The sequence below is a fragment of the Abramis brama genome (assembly GCF_963993115.1).
Source record: "Abramis brama genome assembly, chromosome: 1".
Classification (NCBI taxonomy): Eukaryota; Metazoa; Chordata; class Actinopteri; order Cypriniformes; family Leuciscidae; genus Abramis; species Abramis brama.
In genome coordinates, this window is record NC_139963.1 from 791,619 (window position 1) to 806,627 (window position 15,009).

Consider the following 15,009-nt stretch of genomic DNA (forward strand, 5'->3'; position numbering starts at 1 on the left):
ACGAAGGTCTTACGGGGTTGAACAACATGAGGGTGAGTAATTACTGACAGAATTTTCATTTTTGGGTGAACTAACCCTTTAATAAATAATACCACCACTCTATACGGACAATACTGTAATTAACAATTAGTAACAGTAATTAGTGTAAGGGTGATTTGTTCTTGGGATCTCAGACGGGAGCCAGCTCCAGATTGTTCACCTAAAACAGCTGACTCGTGCGGTGCTGGATGGGTCTGAGTCCGACCTCTGTCCCTTTGCCACATCTCACTGCTCTTCGCAAACCAGTGTTTTAAATGAATGCTCTTGATTGGAGGCTATAAAGATAATCAAATCGCTTTTGCAGTGAAATGGTAAAATGGCAGCCCACGTAACGTCTCCATCATGCAAATAGTTTGGGTGAGTATTTGGGTGGTGATCGAGCAGTGGATTAGACACATGCCTTTCGTGTGGGAGACCTGGGCTTGATTCAGTGCGGTTTGGATAAAAGCGTCATCTAAATGAGTAATTATTATTATGAACTAGCATGTTTGTCATTAAGATAGTTTTACTTTAGTTTTCTCTCTGCGTAACTATAACGGTCTGACTAGTTACTGGCAGCAGTCAGTGGTTACTGTAAAGCTCTCTGTCCATCAGGAGAGGATCTGAGACCGGAGGACAGCAGAGGGACACCAGATGTTAAGCTGCAGTAGTAACTGGAAAGGTGCATCACTACTTTGATAATAAGAAGTGTTCAATGTTTTGCAGAATGATGGCAGGTGGGATAAAGAGCCGGAGGACACTGAGTCTCCTCATCCTCCTCATCTTCCTCAGCCTCACTGAACTATTGGGTAAGAAATATTTTACATGTTAACACGTTCAGGCTCTCTTCTAAATCTCTAAAGTTTCAATAATATTTGATTTGGCAACACCAGCGAGGTAATAAGGTGAATAAACAGCTTGACACAAGACACAATGTGTGAAATCAATAGTGTATTACAGTTTTTCTCAGTGGCTCTGGTACATTTCATTAATCATCCATAACACTAAGAGGGTTTCTCAAAACAATGTGTTCAAACAGGGGATTATCTGCAAAAGCCCAAAGTCTTCTCTCAGAGTAAAGCTTTGTGTCAGTGAACATGTGTGTTTGGTCTATCAGTCGATGTGTTCAACATGTTGTCAGTAACAGTATGCTGGAAGTGTTTTCTGATGTAAACTATGACTGAGGCTTGAATTACAATGATTGAATATGCACGAGGTTTCACTTCTGATCTGAGAAATGTACCAAAGCCACTGAGAAGAACTGTAATGACTGAGGCCCAGACCAAGTGTTAGGGTAACCTAACCCTAACCCTAACCCTAACCTAACCTTACCCTAAACCCCAGAGCCCATTAACCAGGAGAGATCTCTCTAAATACTGAACTGCCCTTATTTGTTTTAACCAAAACACTGTGAGGAAGCCGTTTAACTCCTACACCAAACTAGTTCATGCAGTCACAGTAAGTGTGGGTTAATACTGCAGGAGACACTCACTGAGCTGCTGAAATATGACAGACATCTTAATAAAGACGTCAGCCAATAAGCATGAGGAACCCCTACACACCAGTATAACATGTTTGTTTCAGAGGTGAAAGATGAGTGGCAGGAGCTCCGCCCCGACACCGCTGGCCTGCACCGCCTCAGAGGACTGTCTGAACACATGCTTCATGAAGGACTCCCGTCAGACCAAAGGTATCTGGAGAAATATCTCAGTTAAGACGCATACAAAGGGAGCTCAAGTTCCATCTGAAAGAAGCTAAAAATGTGTATAGAAGAAAAATGGAGCAGAAGTTGCAGCAAAACAGTATGAGGGAGGTGTGGGAGGGCATGAAGATCATCACAGGTACTAGCTTGAAGCGTGGGAGCCGTGTGGAAGGGGATGTGGAGAGGGCCAACCAGTTTAATAACTTCTTTAATAGGTTTGATTGCCCTGTCCACCCTGATGCTGCTGCTACTTGGCCTGTACTGTTGCCATTCCCGCATGGTATTCCCCTACCCCCTGTAGTACCACTAACAGCACTGGATGCGAGATTAATATCCCACTTCCATTACCCATCATTACAGCAGCCCAGGTGAGTGGGGAATTGAGAAGGCTCCGTCCCAGTAAAGCGGCTGGCCCAGACAAAGTAAGTCCGAAACTGCTTAAAAGCTGTGCCATAGAGCTTGGCGACCCTTTACAGTATATCTTCAATATGAGTCTACGTTTAGGGAAGGTTCCTGAGATGTGGAAGACGTCCTGTATTGTGCCTGTACCGAAAAGGCCAAACCCTAAGGAGCCGAATGATTTTAGGCCAGTTGCCCTGACATCACATGTCATGAAGACCATGGAGCGGCTGCTGTTACACTACCTCAGACCACAGGTCAGCCACGTGCTTGACCCTCTGCAGTTTGCGTATCAAGAGAGGGTGGGGGTGGATGACGCCATCCTCTATATTCTACATCGGTCCTTTTCGTACCTAGATAAGGGTGGTAGCACTGTGAGAATCATGTTTTTCGATTTCTCCAGCGCATTTAATACCATCCAGCCCCCTCTGCTGAAGGACAAACTGACGGGGATGGGTGTGGACCTAAAACTAATAACGTGGATTACAGACTACCTTACTGAAAGATCACAGTATGTTCGACTGGGGGACTGCATCTCTGGGACCGTAGTCAGCAGCACAGGAGCACCACAGGGGACAGTGCTCTCCCCGGTCTTGTTCACCTTGTACACCTCCGATTTTAAGTACAACTCTGAATTGTGTCACATGCAGAAGTATTCTGATGACACTGTAATCGTGGGGTGTATTAAGAATGGAGATGAGGGTGAGTATCGGACCCTGATTAAGGACTTTGTGAGTTGGTGTAGCTATAACCAACTGCAGCTTAACACTACAACAACAAAGGAGATGGTGCTCGACTTCCGGAGACCAAGGCCCCAACTGCAGCCTGTGCTTATTGAAGGGGACCGTGTTGAGGTGGTCCAAACCTACAAATACCTAGGCCTGCAGCTGGACGAGAGACTGGACTGGTCCAAAAACATAGATGCCCTATACAGGAAAGGACAGAGTCGACTCTACTTCCTGAGAAGGCTAGGGTCCTTCAATATCTGTAAGAAGCTGCTGCAGATGTTCTATCAGACGGTCATCGATAGCGTCCTTTTTTATGCTGTGGTATGTTGGTGGAGCGGCATTAAAAAAGGGATGCTACATGGCTGGATAAGCTGGTGAAGAAGGCTGGTTCTGTGGTGGGTGTGAAACTTGACTCTGTAACATCTGTAGCAGAGAGAAGGACCCTTAGCAAGCTTCTTTCCATCTTGTACAATGCCCAACACCCACTGCACAAGATCATCATCAGACAGAAGAGCACCTTTAGCGACAGGATGGTCTCTCTGTCCTGTTCCACTGACAGACTGAGGAAGTCGTTTGTCCCTCAGGCGATCCGGCTTTTTAATTTATCCCTGTGAACAGGGTGTAATTTAATTTAATTGTATTTATTAATTCGGCAGCTTGTCTGTCTTGTTTGTTTTTTAGCTGTTGCTACTGGAAACTTGAATTTCCCTAGTGGATGAATAAAGTATTTATCTATCTATCTATCTATCTATCTAATAAAAACTAACAAAGAAGAATATAAATCTTCTTCTTCGTTGTTGTCATCAGGGGCTGGCGGGCTGTTGTATGTTTCACCGGCGTCGTAGCGAGCTTACTGGCTAACCGGCTGAAGTTAATATGGACAAAGTTTTTTATATTGTTTTTTATACGGAACACTAACAGTAACTCGTAAAACCGAAACACATTTACTTGGCACTGCAGCATTTGCTGTTTGCTAGTAGAGCAGCCTAAATTATTATGGCATGGATTCTGGTGTAGCAAATTTGTCAGCTAAGCACAAACTAAACAGAACTGAACTCTTAAGATTAGTAAATATGTTTACACCAAATTCCAATTTTACCTATCAGGTTCAGGTTCAGGTTCAGGTTACTTTATTGGTACCCGTAGGTAAACTAGTTTTGCAGTCTAAGAGGCAGAACATCCTTAAGACACAACATGCAACACACACAACATTAAAACATATAAAAACAGGAAATAAAAATTAAGTAAAAACAAGGAACGGAGAACATTACATGACCAAAGTGCTTATGCGTTTTGTGCAAATAATTTTACAGTTTGTTTAACAGAATGATTGCTGCTGGTACAAAACTGTTTTTAAATCTTGTGGTTCTGCAACCAGGAACTTTTAGCCTCCGTCCAGAGGGGAGATACTGGAATTCCCTACTCAAAGGATGCAGACTATCTTTGTTGATGGCCATAGCTAGCCTCTGTAGTTGGTTTGCATACAGAGTTGTGGGGTGCAACTGGAGCTCCCCTGTCAGCTTACTCGACCATTTAACAATTTGGTTTAAGCGATTCTTGTGCTTGACTGAGACACAACCGAACCATGCCACCAGGGAGAATGATATGACGGTTTCAATAAAAGACTGATAAAATAATGTCATCATTGTCTTGTCTATATTAAAATGGTGCAATTTTCTCAAACAGTATAGGCGCTGTTGCCCTTTTTTACAGACAGCCTCACAATTCTCCTGGAAATTTAATTTAGAGTCAATAATTGTCCCTAGGTATCTATAGGATTGTACTTGAACCACTAGTTGACCATTTATAGTTATTGCCTCATATCCCGGGTTTTTTCCAAAATCAATGTACATATCCTTTGTTTTGGATATGTTCAGTTGAAGGTGCGACTCCTCACACCATTGGACAAAGTCTTTAATTATTGGACCATGGCCTCTATCATTTTTATGGAGCAGACTCAATATGACGGTGTCGTCGGCATATTTAATAATGGTCCTATTTACATATTTGCTCTGACACATGTTGGTATATAAAATGAACAAAAGGGGTGAGAGTACACACCCTTGTGGTGAACCTGTAGAAGAGCAAAGCTGACCAGACAGAGCTCCATTCACCTTTACTCTCTGTGTTCTTTTTGTTAAAAAATCCAGAATCCAACCAACAAGACTAGGACAAAGATCAAATTGCTCAATAAGACGGTTGGCTAAAATATATGGTTGAATTGTGTTAAAAGCAGATGAAAAATCAATAAAAAGAATTTGTGCATGGGACCCACTTCCCTCAAGATGTTTGAGGAGCAAATGAAGCAGAGTGAGAGTGGCATCTTCTACACCCCTGCGTGGCCTGTAGGCAAATTGCATGGGATCCAATGCATGTTCCGTTATCCTTAAAATATGTTGCTTTATCAATTTTTCAAACATTTTCATTAAAATTGAAGTGAGAGCGACAGGTCTAAATTCATTGAGTGTTTTAGAACTACTACATTTTGGAACTGGGACCACTACAGCATCCTTCCAAATTTTAGGTACATGTTGCGTCTGCAATGATTTATTAAAAATAAATTGGAATATGTGACTCAGCTCTCTTGTACATGTTTTGATCACACGCCCACAAATATTATCAGGTCCTTGACTCTTATTGATCTTTATCCTACTGAACACATTTTCCACATCTTCATATGTGATATTGAAATGTTGATTATTATCCTTGAATTTATGTTGGAGTCCTTGGACCTCCTGGCTAAAATCAGACTTATCAAAACAGAAAAGAATTAAAAGCATTGGCAAGCTCCACATCTGATCCAAAACCCTCTGGAAAGACATAGCTACTATTACTGTGCTTCTGGGTACCTGCTATCGTTTTAATACAGGACCAGGCAGAGCCAAGGTTATTTTCAGCCAGATTTTTTTCAAGTTTAGACTTATATCTTAGTTTTGCTTTATATATCTCACTTTTAAGCTCTTTGGTTGCTACATGTAGATCCGAGGCATTTCCCTGCTTATGAGCATGTCTTTTTTTTGTATACTATCTTTTATAGACCTATTCACCCATGGTTTATTATTAGGGTATATTTTTACTTGTTTGCTAGGTATAATCATATCTCTACAAAAGGCCACATATGAACAAACAGCATCAGTCATTTCATCCAAGTCCTTGCATGATTCTTTAAAAATATCCCAGTCTGTACAATCGGAACACTCCTGGAGACACATAACTGATTCCTCAGTCCATTCTTGTACTGACTTAGTTTGCACTTTTTCCCTTCTCAGGACAGTAAGTGGGTAAGTGGGGAGGAGTTGTATACAATTATGGTCTGCGGAGCCCAGTGGGGGTAGTGGCGTCGATTTATAAGCGTTCTTTATTGTGCCATAGCAGAGATCCAGTGTCTTTCTCCGCCTGGTAGGACAGGTGACATACTGGTAAAAATCTCTTAAAGTCTTTTTCAGGGTTACATGGTTAAAGTCGCCTAGGATGAAGTTTGGCGCGTCTGGGGAGAGTGCACAACATCAGAAATCACAGTGCAAGCGGTGGTGGCATTTGCCCTCGGGTGTATGTACACGACTGTTAAGAAAATTTGTGGGAACTCCCGTGGTAAATAAAACGGTCGCAATGACACAGACAGAAGTTCAATATCGGGCAAGCATATTTTTTCTCGTACAGTCACAGAGGTACAATACCGTCTATTAAAGTACACACATACCCCGCCACCAAGTGTCTTTCCCGTTGCACTGACTTCCCGGTCCATCCGAACAGGTGATCCAAAGCCGTCAATCCACAGATCTCGGTCTTTATCCCGGTTGGACAGCCAGGTCTCCGTGAAGGCCAGGATGCAGCATTCCCTGAAATCCATCTGTAGCTGGACATTTCCCTGGAGTTCATCCACCTTGTTCCTGAGGGATTGCACATTCCCCATTATCATCGTGGGCAGGGGGATCCGTCTCCTTCCCTGCTTCCTCAGGCGAAGTCTGACACCTCCGCGTTTTCCCCGCTTCCTCTTTTTTTTCTGCCATATCAAGGGTCCGGACTTATAATCCTTTCGTATACAGTCTGGTAAGTGTAAGGTTATATCTGATACACTAGGAAAGTTCCCAGAGCTAAGATGAAGCAATTGTTCTCTGCTGTACTGTGTTCTTCCTTGGGTAGCTGCCTGCTTTGAATCGTGGGCAAGCAGCAAACATGATAAAATCCATGTCACAATCAAGTAGAGAAGTTCCATTTTTAGGTTAACGCTTAGCTGCTCGGTAGGAAGTCTCAGACAAACTTTGTACAAACTTAAGACAGAATTAGACGCACTTAATAACGGTTACAAAACAAACAAATCGGACGCCAGCTCTTCTGCTGCCAGTCGCACGCGTACGCATGCGCCAAAACCATTCTATGTTGGCTAACTTAAAAATAGTCAGATAATGGTTGCCTCTTTTTAGTTGCCAGGGGTGAAAATGAGTCATCCTTAACATTTTTGGTGTTTTGGATTCACTACAGCTGGAGAACAGTTAAATACAAAATAGGTTGTAGGCTCTATAGGGGTGATTTTCTTTTTTACTGAGTAACTATCATCATTTTCCCAGATAGTGTATAGATTTTTAGGCATTCTATTATCTCAAACAGCCTGAAAAATAGTGCATTTAGCTGACGTAAATAGGAAAAAAAATCTCCCCGGGGGAGTATAGCCCTGGACCCCCCTAGCCCCTGGTTTGGTCTAAGCCCCGAATGTTTACATCGTCTGGCTCCGCCCCTGCCATCAGAGTCCTGTTTTCTTGTTTTTTTCTGAACAGGTATCCACAGGTATCTTTCATCAGGGAGCAGCAGAAACAGTCTGTGTTCAGTAGCAAGTGTCCCTGTTAGAGAGAGGTGAAGTGGTCGAGCACAAGCGGGTGCGTTCCCGTGAGACTGTCACGTTTGTGCACACACGCCCGCTGCCGAAGTTGGATTGTCTTGAACTTTTTGTACACGACGCGCAGCACAAATCACTGGAGGAGAGACTGATCCTCGCTGTTTGTGAGTTTCCAGAATCTAAATAGTTATCAGGACATCAACAGGAGGGAATTCACATGGCAGAGCATCCCCGCTAAACTAAACACAGGCCTTGGTTACTATCCATAGAGCGCCTGCCGTTCACTCGCGGAGCACTGTTCCCCTGAGAGAGCCTGCCGAAGCCTCCCTCCGCTGCTGGTTCAGGAGGGTTATCTGCTGGCTGACCAACATCCCACCCCTCCTGTGATCCATGGGTTGACTGTAGGCCTGTGTGTATTAACATATACTTTGTGTCACTTTTGGTTGATTTATGACCCAATTTGATTGATTTATGACCCTTGTCACAAGTGATTGACAGGGAATCCATGTGTCACTCAAACTGACTGGTCAGTGGGTGTCAAATGTTTTTACAGGGGGAACGTCTGTATGGGGTAAACGGTTGCTGATTGTATTTTCCTTTGATTGTTGGGGGTGAAATTCACCCAAGCAGGTATTACGTAATGTTGACACCCAGAGTGTCAAAATCGTTGTTGTTTCATCAATAGGGTAGCCTATATCAGGGTTTCCGTTGTCCGGTAATTACCGGACATTGGCCGAAAAAAAAATGAAATGTCCGACAAAATTAATTCTCTCCGGTCAAATTGTCCGATTAAAATTGCCTCATAATCCCGCCCCCCTAACACAATCTGAATTTGAGAATAAGCCTAAAATGTATAAAGCAAAAATACACCGACCTTTGGCTATGTTATAAAGCTGGCGCATGCGTTAGCTGCGACGGCACTGTCGGTGCGTTTGTCTGTATGTTTTCTGTTTGAGTTTATTTTTTTGTTAATTTCTGAGAGTGTACTACAGCAAAACCATCATGGGAAATTGGACAAGTTGGTTTTGGACTATCCTTATAATTACATGGATTGTAACTGACTCCGTGGTATGGACTATTCAACTAGATGATGCCGGAGCAGGGCAAGGACTCACCTATTCCCGGGTTGAACTTCTATCTCTGCGCAACTATCCACTGCCAAATGATTCCATCTATGATCATTCCCCCTGAGCTAATTTCAACATCAAGCTTAAAGAGGAAAAGAGGAAGGCGAGGAGGGGTGCGATGCAGACTTAGAAGACGTCCTTTTAAACCTCCGCTACCTTCATTAATTCTCTCAAATGTTCGTTCATTGAGAAATAAAATGGACTTGTTGCATGCTAAATGTCTCACAGATGCATCATTCAGGGAGGCATGTGTTCTTGCTTTGACTGAGTCTTGGCTAGATGAGTCTGTCCCGGACTCCGAGGTTAGCCTGGATGGCTTTAAAATCTTTCGGGCAGACAGAACGAGTAACTCTGGGAAAGAGCGTGGAGGTGGGGTGTGTATGTACATCAACTCACGCTGGTGCACTAACATCAAAGTACATGAGAAGATCTGTAATCCTAACCTGGAGCTGCTCACCCTGTCCGCCCGTGCTTTCTATCTCCCGCGGGAATTCCCAACTGTTGTGCTTAGCTGTGTATATGTCCCACCAAGCGCTAATGTCAAAGCAGCGGCTGAACAAATAGTGCAAAATACACAGGCTATGCTCAGCAAATATCCGGATGCTCCAGTGCTACTTCTTGGTGATTTTAACAGCTGTCGGCTTGACTACTCATTGCCAGCCTTCAATCAATATGTGGATGTACCAACGAGATTCAATAAAACTATAGATTTGTGTTACAGTAATATTTCGGAAGCCTTTAAAGCTAGAGCTCTTCCGCCGCTAGGGTTAGCGGATCACAATGTTATCCATTTACTTCCTGTTTACAAACAACGGCTGAAACAACGCAAACCGGTAATACGCAGCATCCCCCAATGGTCGGAGGATGCTATTGCATGCCTTCAAGGCTGTTTTGCATGTACAGACTGGGAAGTCTTTGAGGGAGACCTGGATGAACAGGTTTCAGTTATTACAGATTACATCAAATTCTGTATGGATCTCTTGATACCGGTAAAGTCTATCAGAGCATATTCCAACTCAAAACCATGGATCAATTCACAAATAAAATATCTCTTCCAGAAGAAGAAACTTGCCTTCAGGCAAAAGGACTCTGTTGGTCTCAAAAAAATAAATCAGGATATCAAAAATGAAATCTTTAAAGCGAAAAATAATTATAAGAACAAACTGGAGCAGGATTTTGCAAATATGGACACCAAACAGGCATTCCAGCGTGTGAGGACCCTTACTGGACAAGCCTCTAAACAGACTACTTATGTTTCAGATCCTACCACCTTTGCAAGTAATCTTAATAATTTTTATGCCCGTTTTGACACCTCTGACTTCTCAGCAGAGTGTGATAGCCTTTTGGATTCTTTGCCCTTTCAAGAGTTGAACTATGAGTCCCTTCTAACCAGGCAGGATGTCTATTTCCAGCTCAACAAGTGCAAATCGAATAAAGCTCCTGGGCCAGATGGTATTCCGGGTCGGGTCTTGAAAAGCTGTTCCCTGGAACTAACCCCTATTCTTCATTCTCTCTTCCTTCGCTCACTCTGTACTTCAACAATACCTGTCAAATGGAAATCATCGATTGTTATTCCTGTTCCAAAAAAAACGCATCCATCCGAGTTAAATCATTACAGGCCTGTATCATTAACCTCTATTATAATGAAATGTTTTGAGAAAATCGTCAAAAACATTATGCTCCCATACGTTACACCATCTCTAGATTGTTTACAATTTGCATATAAGCAGAAGAGAGGTACTGATGATGCAGTGGCCTGTCTCTTACATTGTCTACTTCAACACCTGGACATCTCTGGGAATTATGCCAGACTTCTCTTTATTGACTTTAGTTCCGCTTTTAACTCGATTCAGCGTCATCAGATGATAAAGAAACTACAGAGTATGCAAGTCCCATCATCTTTAATATATTGGATTCACAATTTTCTTTCTAATAGGCCCCAAGTGGTTAAAGTGGGCAGTGCATTATCAACAACCATTGTCCTTAACACCGGCGCCCCTCAGGGGTGCGTACTTAGCCCATTCCTTTTTATTCTTTACACAAATGACTGTCAGAGTCAATTTACAACTACTCATTATTTTAAATATGCAGATGATACAGCCATTCTTGCTCTGCTTAATGAGGACAATGACTCTTTTTTGGACTATCAACGCTCTACAGCACATTTTAGCACATGGTGTGAGGATAATTTTCTGCACCTTGTAACGACAATGAGAAGAAATCAACCACAGACTAATTTTCTTCCAGAAAATTAATTCAAACTCTCTACTTCCTGCCGAACAAAACAGAAGATTGGTTCAGAACGTCAAATGATCCTCATCACTCTGGCTATTTAAAAGAGCCTCCCCCAACACTAACTAAATAACTGGTCAATGGCTAGCTTTGTGGCCAACTACGGACTGGTTAAGATAAAGACAGTGTCCTCACAGTCCAGAGCCATAAGTCACCCATCCTGGCGCCACAGAGTCTGCAAAAGACCCTTCTAATGACCAAACCAACGAAAACCCCCAACTAAGAACTTTTATGAGCCCAGCTAAAGGAAGAACTTGTCAATATGAGGGGGTTTTTAAAAGACAAATTGGTTCAGAAATGACACCACAGCATTCCTGACCCCTCCTCCTTAAGACCTCTGAACAGAACAAACAGTGTTCTGTCTCTTCAAACCAGAGAACTGATTCTTACCAATAAACTACATAAAATCATTTAAGAACAATTCTCAATGGACTTACAATCAAACAATCACGCAACTACATAATCCTGTGTGTTTCCACCACTTATATGCATATTCTAATAAGATATGCTTTAATCCCATATAATTCATGTAATTGTTATAATTATTAGGTGTGTGAATGACAGTGTGTACTGTTTCATATCAATGCTATCTTACGAACACAACTAGCAAGATGGCTTGAATGATATCGGTGTAATATGTTTTGATCTTCTTTTAATTAGAAATCATGTCTAAACTGTGGCCTCTGTCCTCTCTGCTTAAAAGTTAGAGAACACACCAACACTCCAGATTTACGATGAGACAAAGCCAGTGTCTAATTGGTCCGCTCTCTTCAGGAGGGGGGACAAACTTTTAGTTAAAACAACCCAAAAACTAAGCTCGCTCTCTCGCTGCTCTCGAAGCTCTCTCGCTGCTCTCAAAGCTCTAAGCTCTCTAAGTTCCGGCAGACTAGTACCATGTAACAAACGAGCAGAAATAACCCAAATCAAGATCTGTAGAACATGGGTTAAACAGTTTCATTCAAGCCGTCTTACTACTCTCGTCTAAGTCTTCTTTTCTTTTCTAAGTCTTCCTTTATTTTCCGATTGAAAGTCTCGGTTTTAAGTTAAGTTTTGCTGCAAAGTTTCGTTCCACGATTCGCGGCTGCAACGCACGCTTTCAACTTCAAAGACTCATTCAACCATCAGCAACCGCCAGCCACACGTGACTGGTTCTCGCCCCATCTATCCATGCACAAGGAGACCACAGCCGACGAACGAACCCGGGGGAACCCTCTGTTATGCAACGAAGGGAATTCCCAAAAAGGAACGAGAAGACAAGCAAGTAACCTCCAGACTGAAAGCTAAACTGGTGTATTTATATAACTTTAATAACCTGCCTAAAACGATAGAAGGGTTAAATTAATGTTTGATGGTTCGTTCAGGTCATGTCTAAGTGCATTATGGAATCGTGAGATTTCATCCTTTCACTCTTAAACCCACTCTTTCCTCACTCTCTTCCTTTCTGCAACTCGTATGAATATGTGTGTGTGTGTGTGTGCGTGTGTGTGTGTTTGTGTTAGACATTAGCTGTACGTGTTAGTATATAATCAATAAAGTATTGTTTGTATTTGAAAAGAGATTGCTTGTGTATGTGCTTATCAAATTTTATTGTCTTGAACTTCGATCAAAAGTTACCTATGCTGTTACCCTATTTCTTAATTTACTGTTAGGGGGTTATTCTTTCTTGGCCAGGAAGATATTATATTTCCTAGAGTTAATAATTGTTTATGCTTTCTGTTCATTGGATGAACTGTAAATTATCATATTATTGATTCTGTTACAATAAATAATTGAAAATAATTAAATTATTAATTATTGATCATAATTCGTTATGAATAATAATTAATAATATTTATACGTGGGCGTATAAACGCTACATTTATGGTGGAGACGAATGCGGGAAGTTTAACCTAAAATTGTAAGCATATACGAAGTAATTATCTTTTCGAGAGAGATCCGGACCTCTGAGTCTGTGTGTGACGTATGCAGCGCGCGCCGCGCGCTCTGTTTGAATGACTGTCTGCTGAGTGAATACACAGAGAGCTGTTACTCTAGTCTAGGCTGCCTGCCTATTTTTATTTTATTTTAAACTGCAGTAAAATAACCCAAGATATAAGATCTCACACAACGACAAGGTAACAATTGAGCGTGTCCCTCGATTCTGAAATACTTTAATTATAGCTTAAGACATCTGCGTGTTCCAGAGTCTTTCAAATAGCTATAACGTTATGTGTGTTTGTATCAGTCAGAGAGCTGAATGAAATTAAAACTGCAGTAATTAAAATAACCATGTAAAGGACGGACGAGCGTGTCCCTCGTCTAACGTGAACGTTAGTCCTTATTTATCTGATCGTCACTCAGTGCGTGTTCCACTGGGACGAATATTCTCCTCACAGATTAGTCTTTGTTTCTCAGGTTGTCTGTGCGTGTCCCACGGCAATCCCGTGATAAACTATAAGCTTATCTGTGTCTGTTCAATTAATTCTCGTGTAAACACTGCGTATGTCCGAGTATAGTTGAATAGGAATTATTTAAAGTTGTGTTCAAGTAAAGCTTGACGTTGAAACTCAACCAACAGTTAAAAAACCCTGTTGTTTTTGTGTGCTCAGATAACATTGCACAGAGACGATCCACTGAGATCGTTATTCCATCTATTATACAGCGAAAAGCTGCTGTTGCTTCCTTTAAAGTTAAAACTCACTCTAAAAAAAAAAAAAGGAAAAACTGAGTGAAGCCCCACGTCGTAAAACAGCTACGAGTGGCGTCCCATTTGTACAGGTTGAAATGCGCCGACGTTTCACGTAATATTATCAACTGTACGTGCATATTTCTTTGAACATTGTTGAAATGCGCCGACATTTCATGTAACATGCATTACTGTTACAAACTGTAATTCACAAGTTCGCCCACTAGAGTTTGTTTTGTCGCCATAGTTACAATCGTGACACGGAAGTCTTAACCAACGCTTCCGGGGGAACTCGGACCACAGTGTAAACAAACTGAAACAAACCCATTTGTGGCTAAGCTAAGCTAAGCTAAAGCTAAGCTAGGTAGTTGTTTACATTGAGGCCTAACCTATACTAAAGCCTTAAGCATTATTTACGGTTGTCATTGACAGTGGTTAAATACAGTGTCTGTTTGAACAACGTTAAAGGGATTTAACCATTTAAACACCTTGATGTTTACACCTGTTGGTCTTTTCTTCTTTCCTATTTGACCTGTCTCATATTATACTTTACCCATATTTTTCTGCGAAAAGGAAATTTCGGTTCACAATTATTAATTTCATTTACCTGCATTTTACTTGAAAAGAAAATACTGGTTTATGATTATTAATTGTCAAATTTTAATTTGATTTAAAAAGGGTTTAAATTCTATTTTCCTAAACAGGTAATTTCTAATGATTTCTCGATTTATTTTTAATAAATCTAATTTCATAATTTTTCCTAATTTCTAAAATTCTCTTTTAGATTTAATCACTTCAGGTGAATACATTTTTGAACTTTGAAAGCTTGGGAGTAACACACCTGAGCCTCAATAGGAGACATTGGTATCTCACTACAAGTGTCAAATAAATCAGAGATAACCCTCTCTTACAAAGTTTTATTTTTGAATGTTTAGTTGTTGGCAACTATCAATTCTACACTCGTAGTTCGACACAAAGGCTTCAGAGCCATTTGTGGACCCAATCTCCTTTCACTCCTTCCTCTTCCTTCTTTACACGTCTTTCCTGTTCTGTCCTGCTTTATTCCATCCCCTTTCTTCACATTTGTAGGAAACAAACCTGGAAGAACCATCAATCGAGTCTAAAGAAAGAGAAAGATAATTTTTCGAAAGAAAACAATTAATAGGTATTTGATTTGTAATCAAACCCTCTCTTGTTCTCCATACTCTCTCTGTTTTGTAAACACAATTTACAATTTAACATCT

The 15,009-nt window shown here is 41.4% G+C and overlaps 1 protein-coding gene across 1 annotated transcript in view; it reads left to right on the forward strand.

The window, feature by feature from the left end:
- Positions 1-713: 713 nt before the first annotated feature.
- The window catches only part of LOC311097906 (uncharacterized protein), a gene marked incomplete at its 3' end in the record, with an annotated part of 32,333 nt that continues 18,037 nt past the window's right edge, over positions 714-15,009 (forward strand). The window contains exons 1-2 of the mRNA XM_084137902.1: positions 714-827; positions 1,603-1,708. Coding sequence (XP_083994028.1) covers positions 734-827; positions 1,603-1,708 — 200 coding nt within the window. The 5' untranslated portion in view covers positions 714-733. The remainder of the gene's footprint in view (positions 828-1,602; positions 1,709-15,009) is intronic.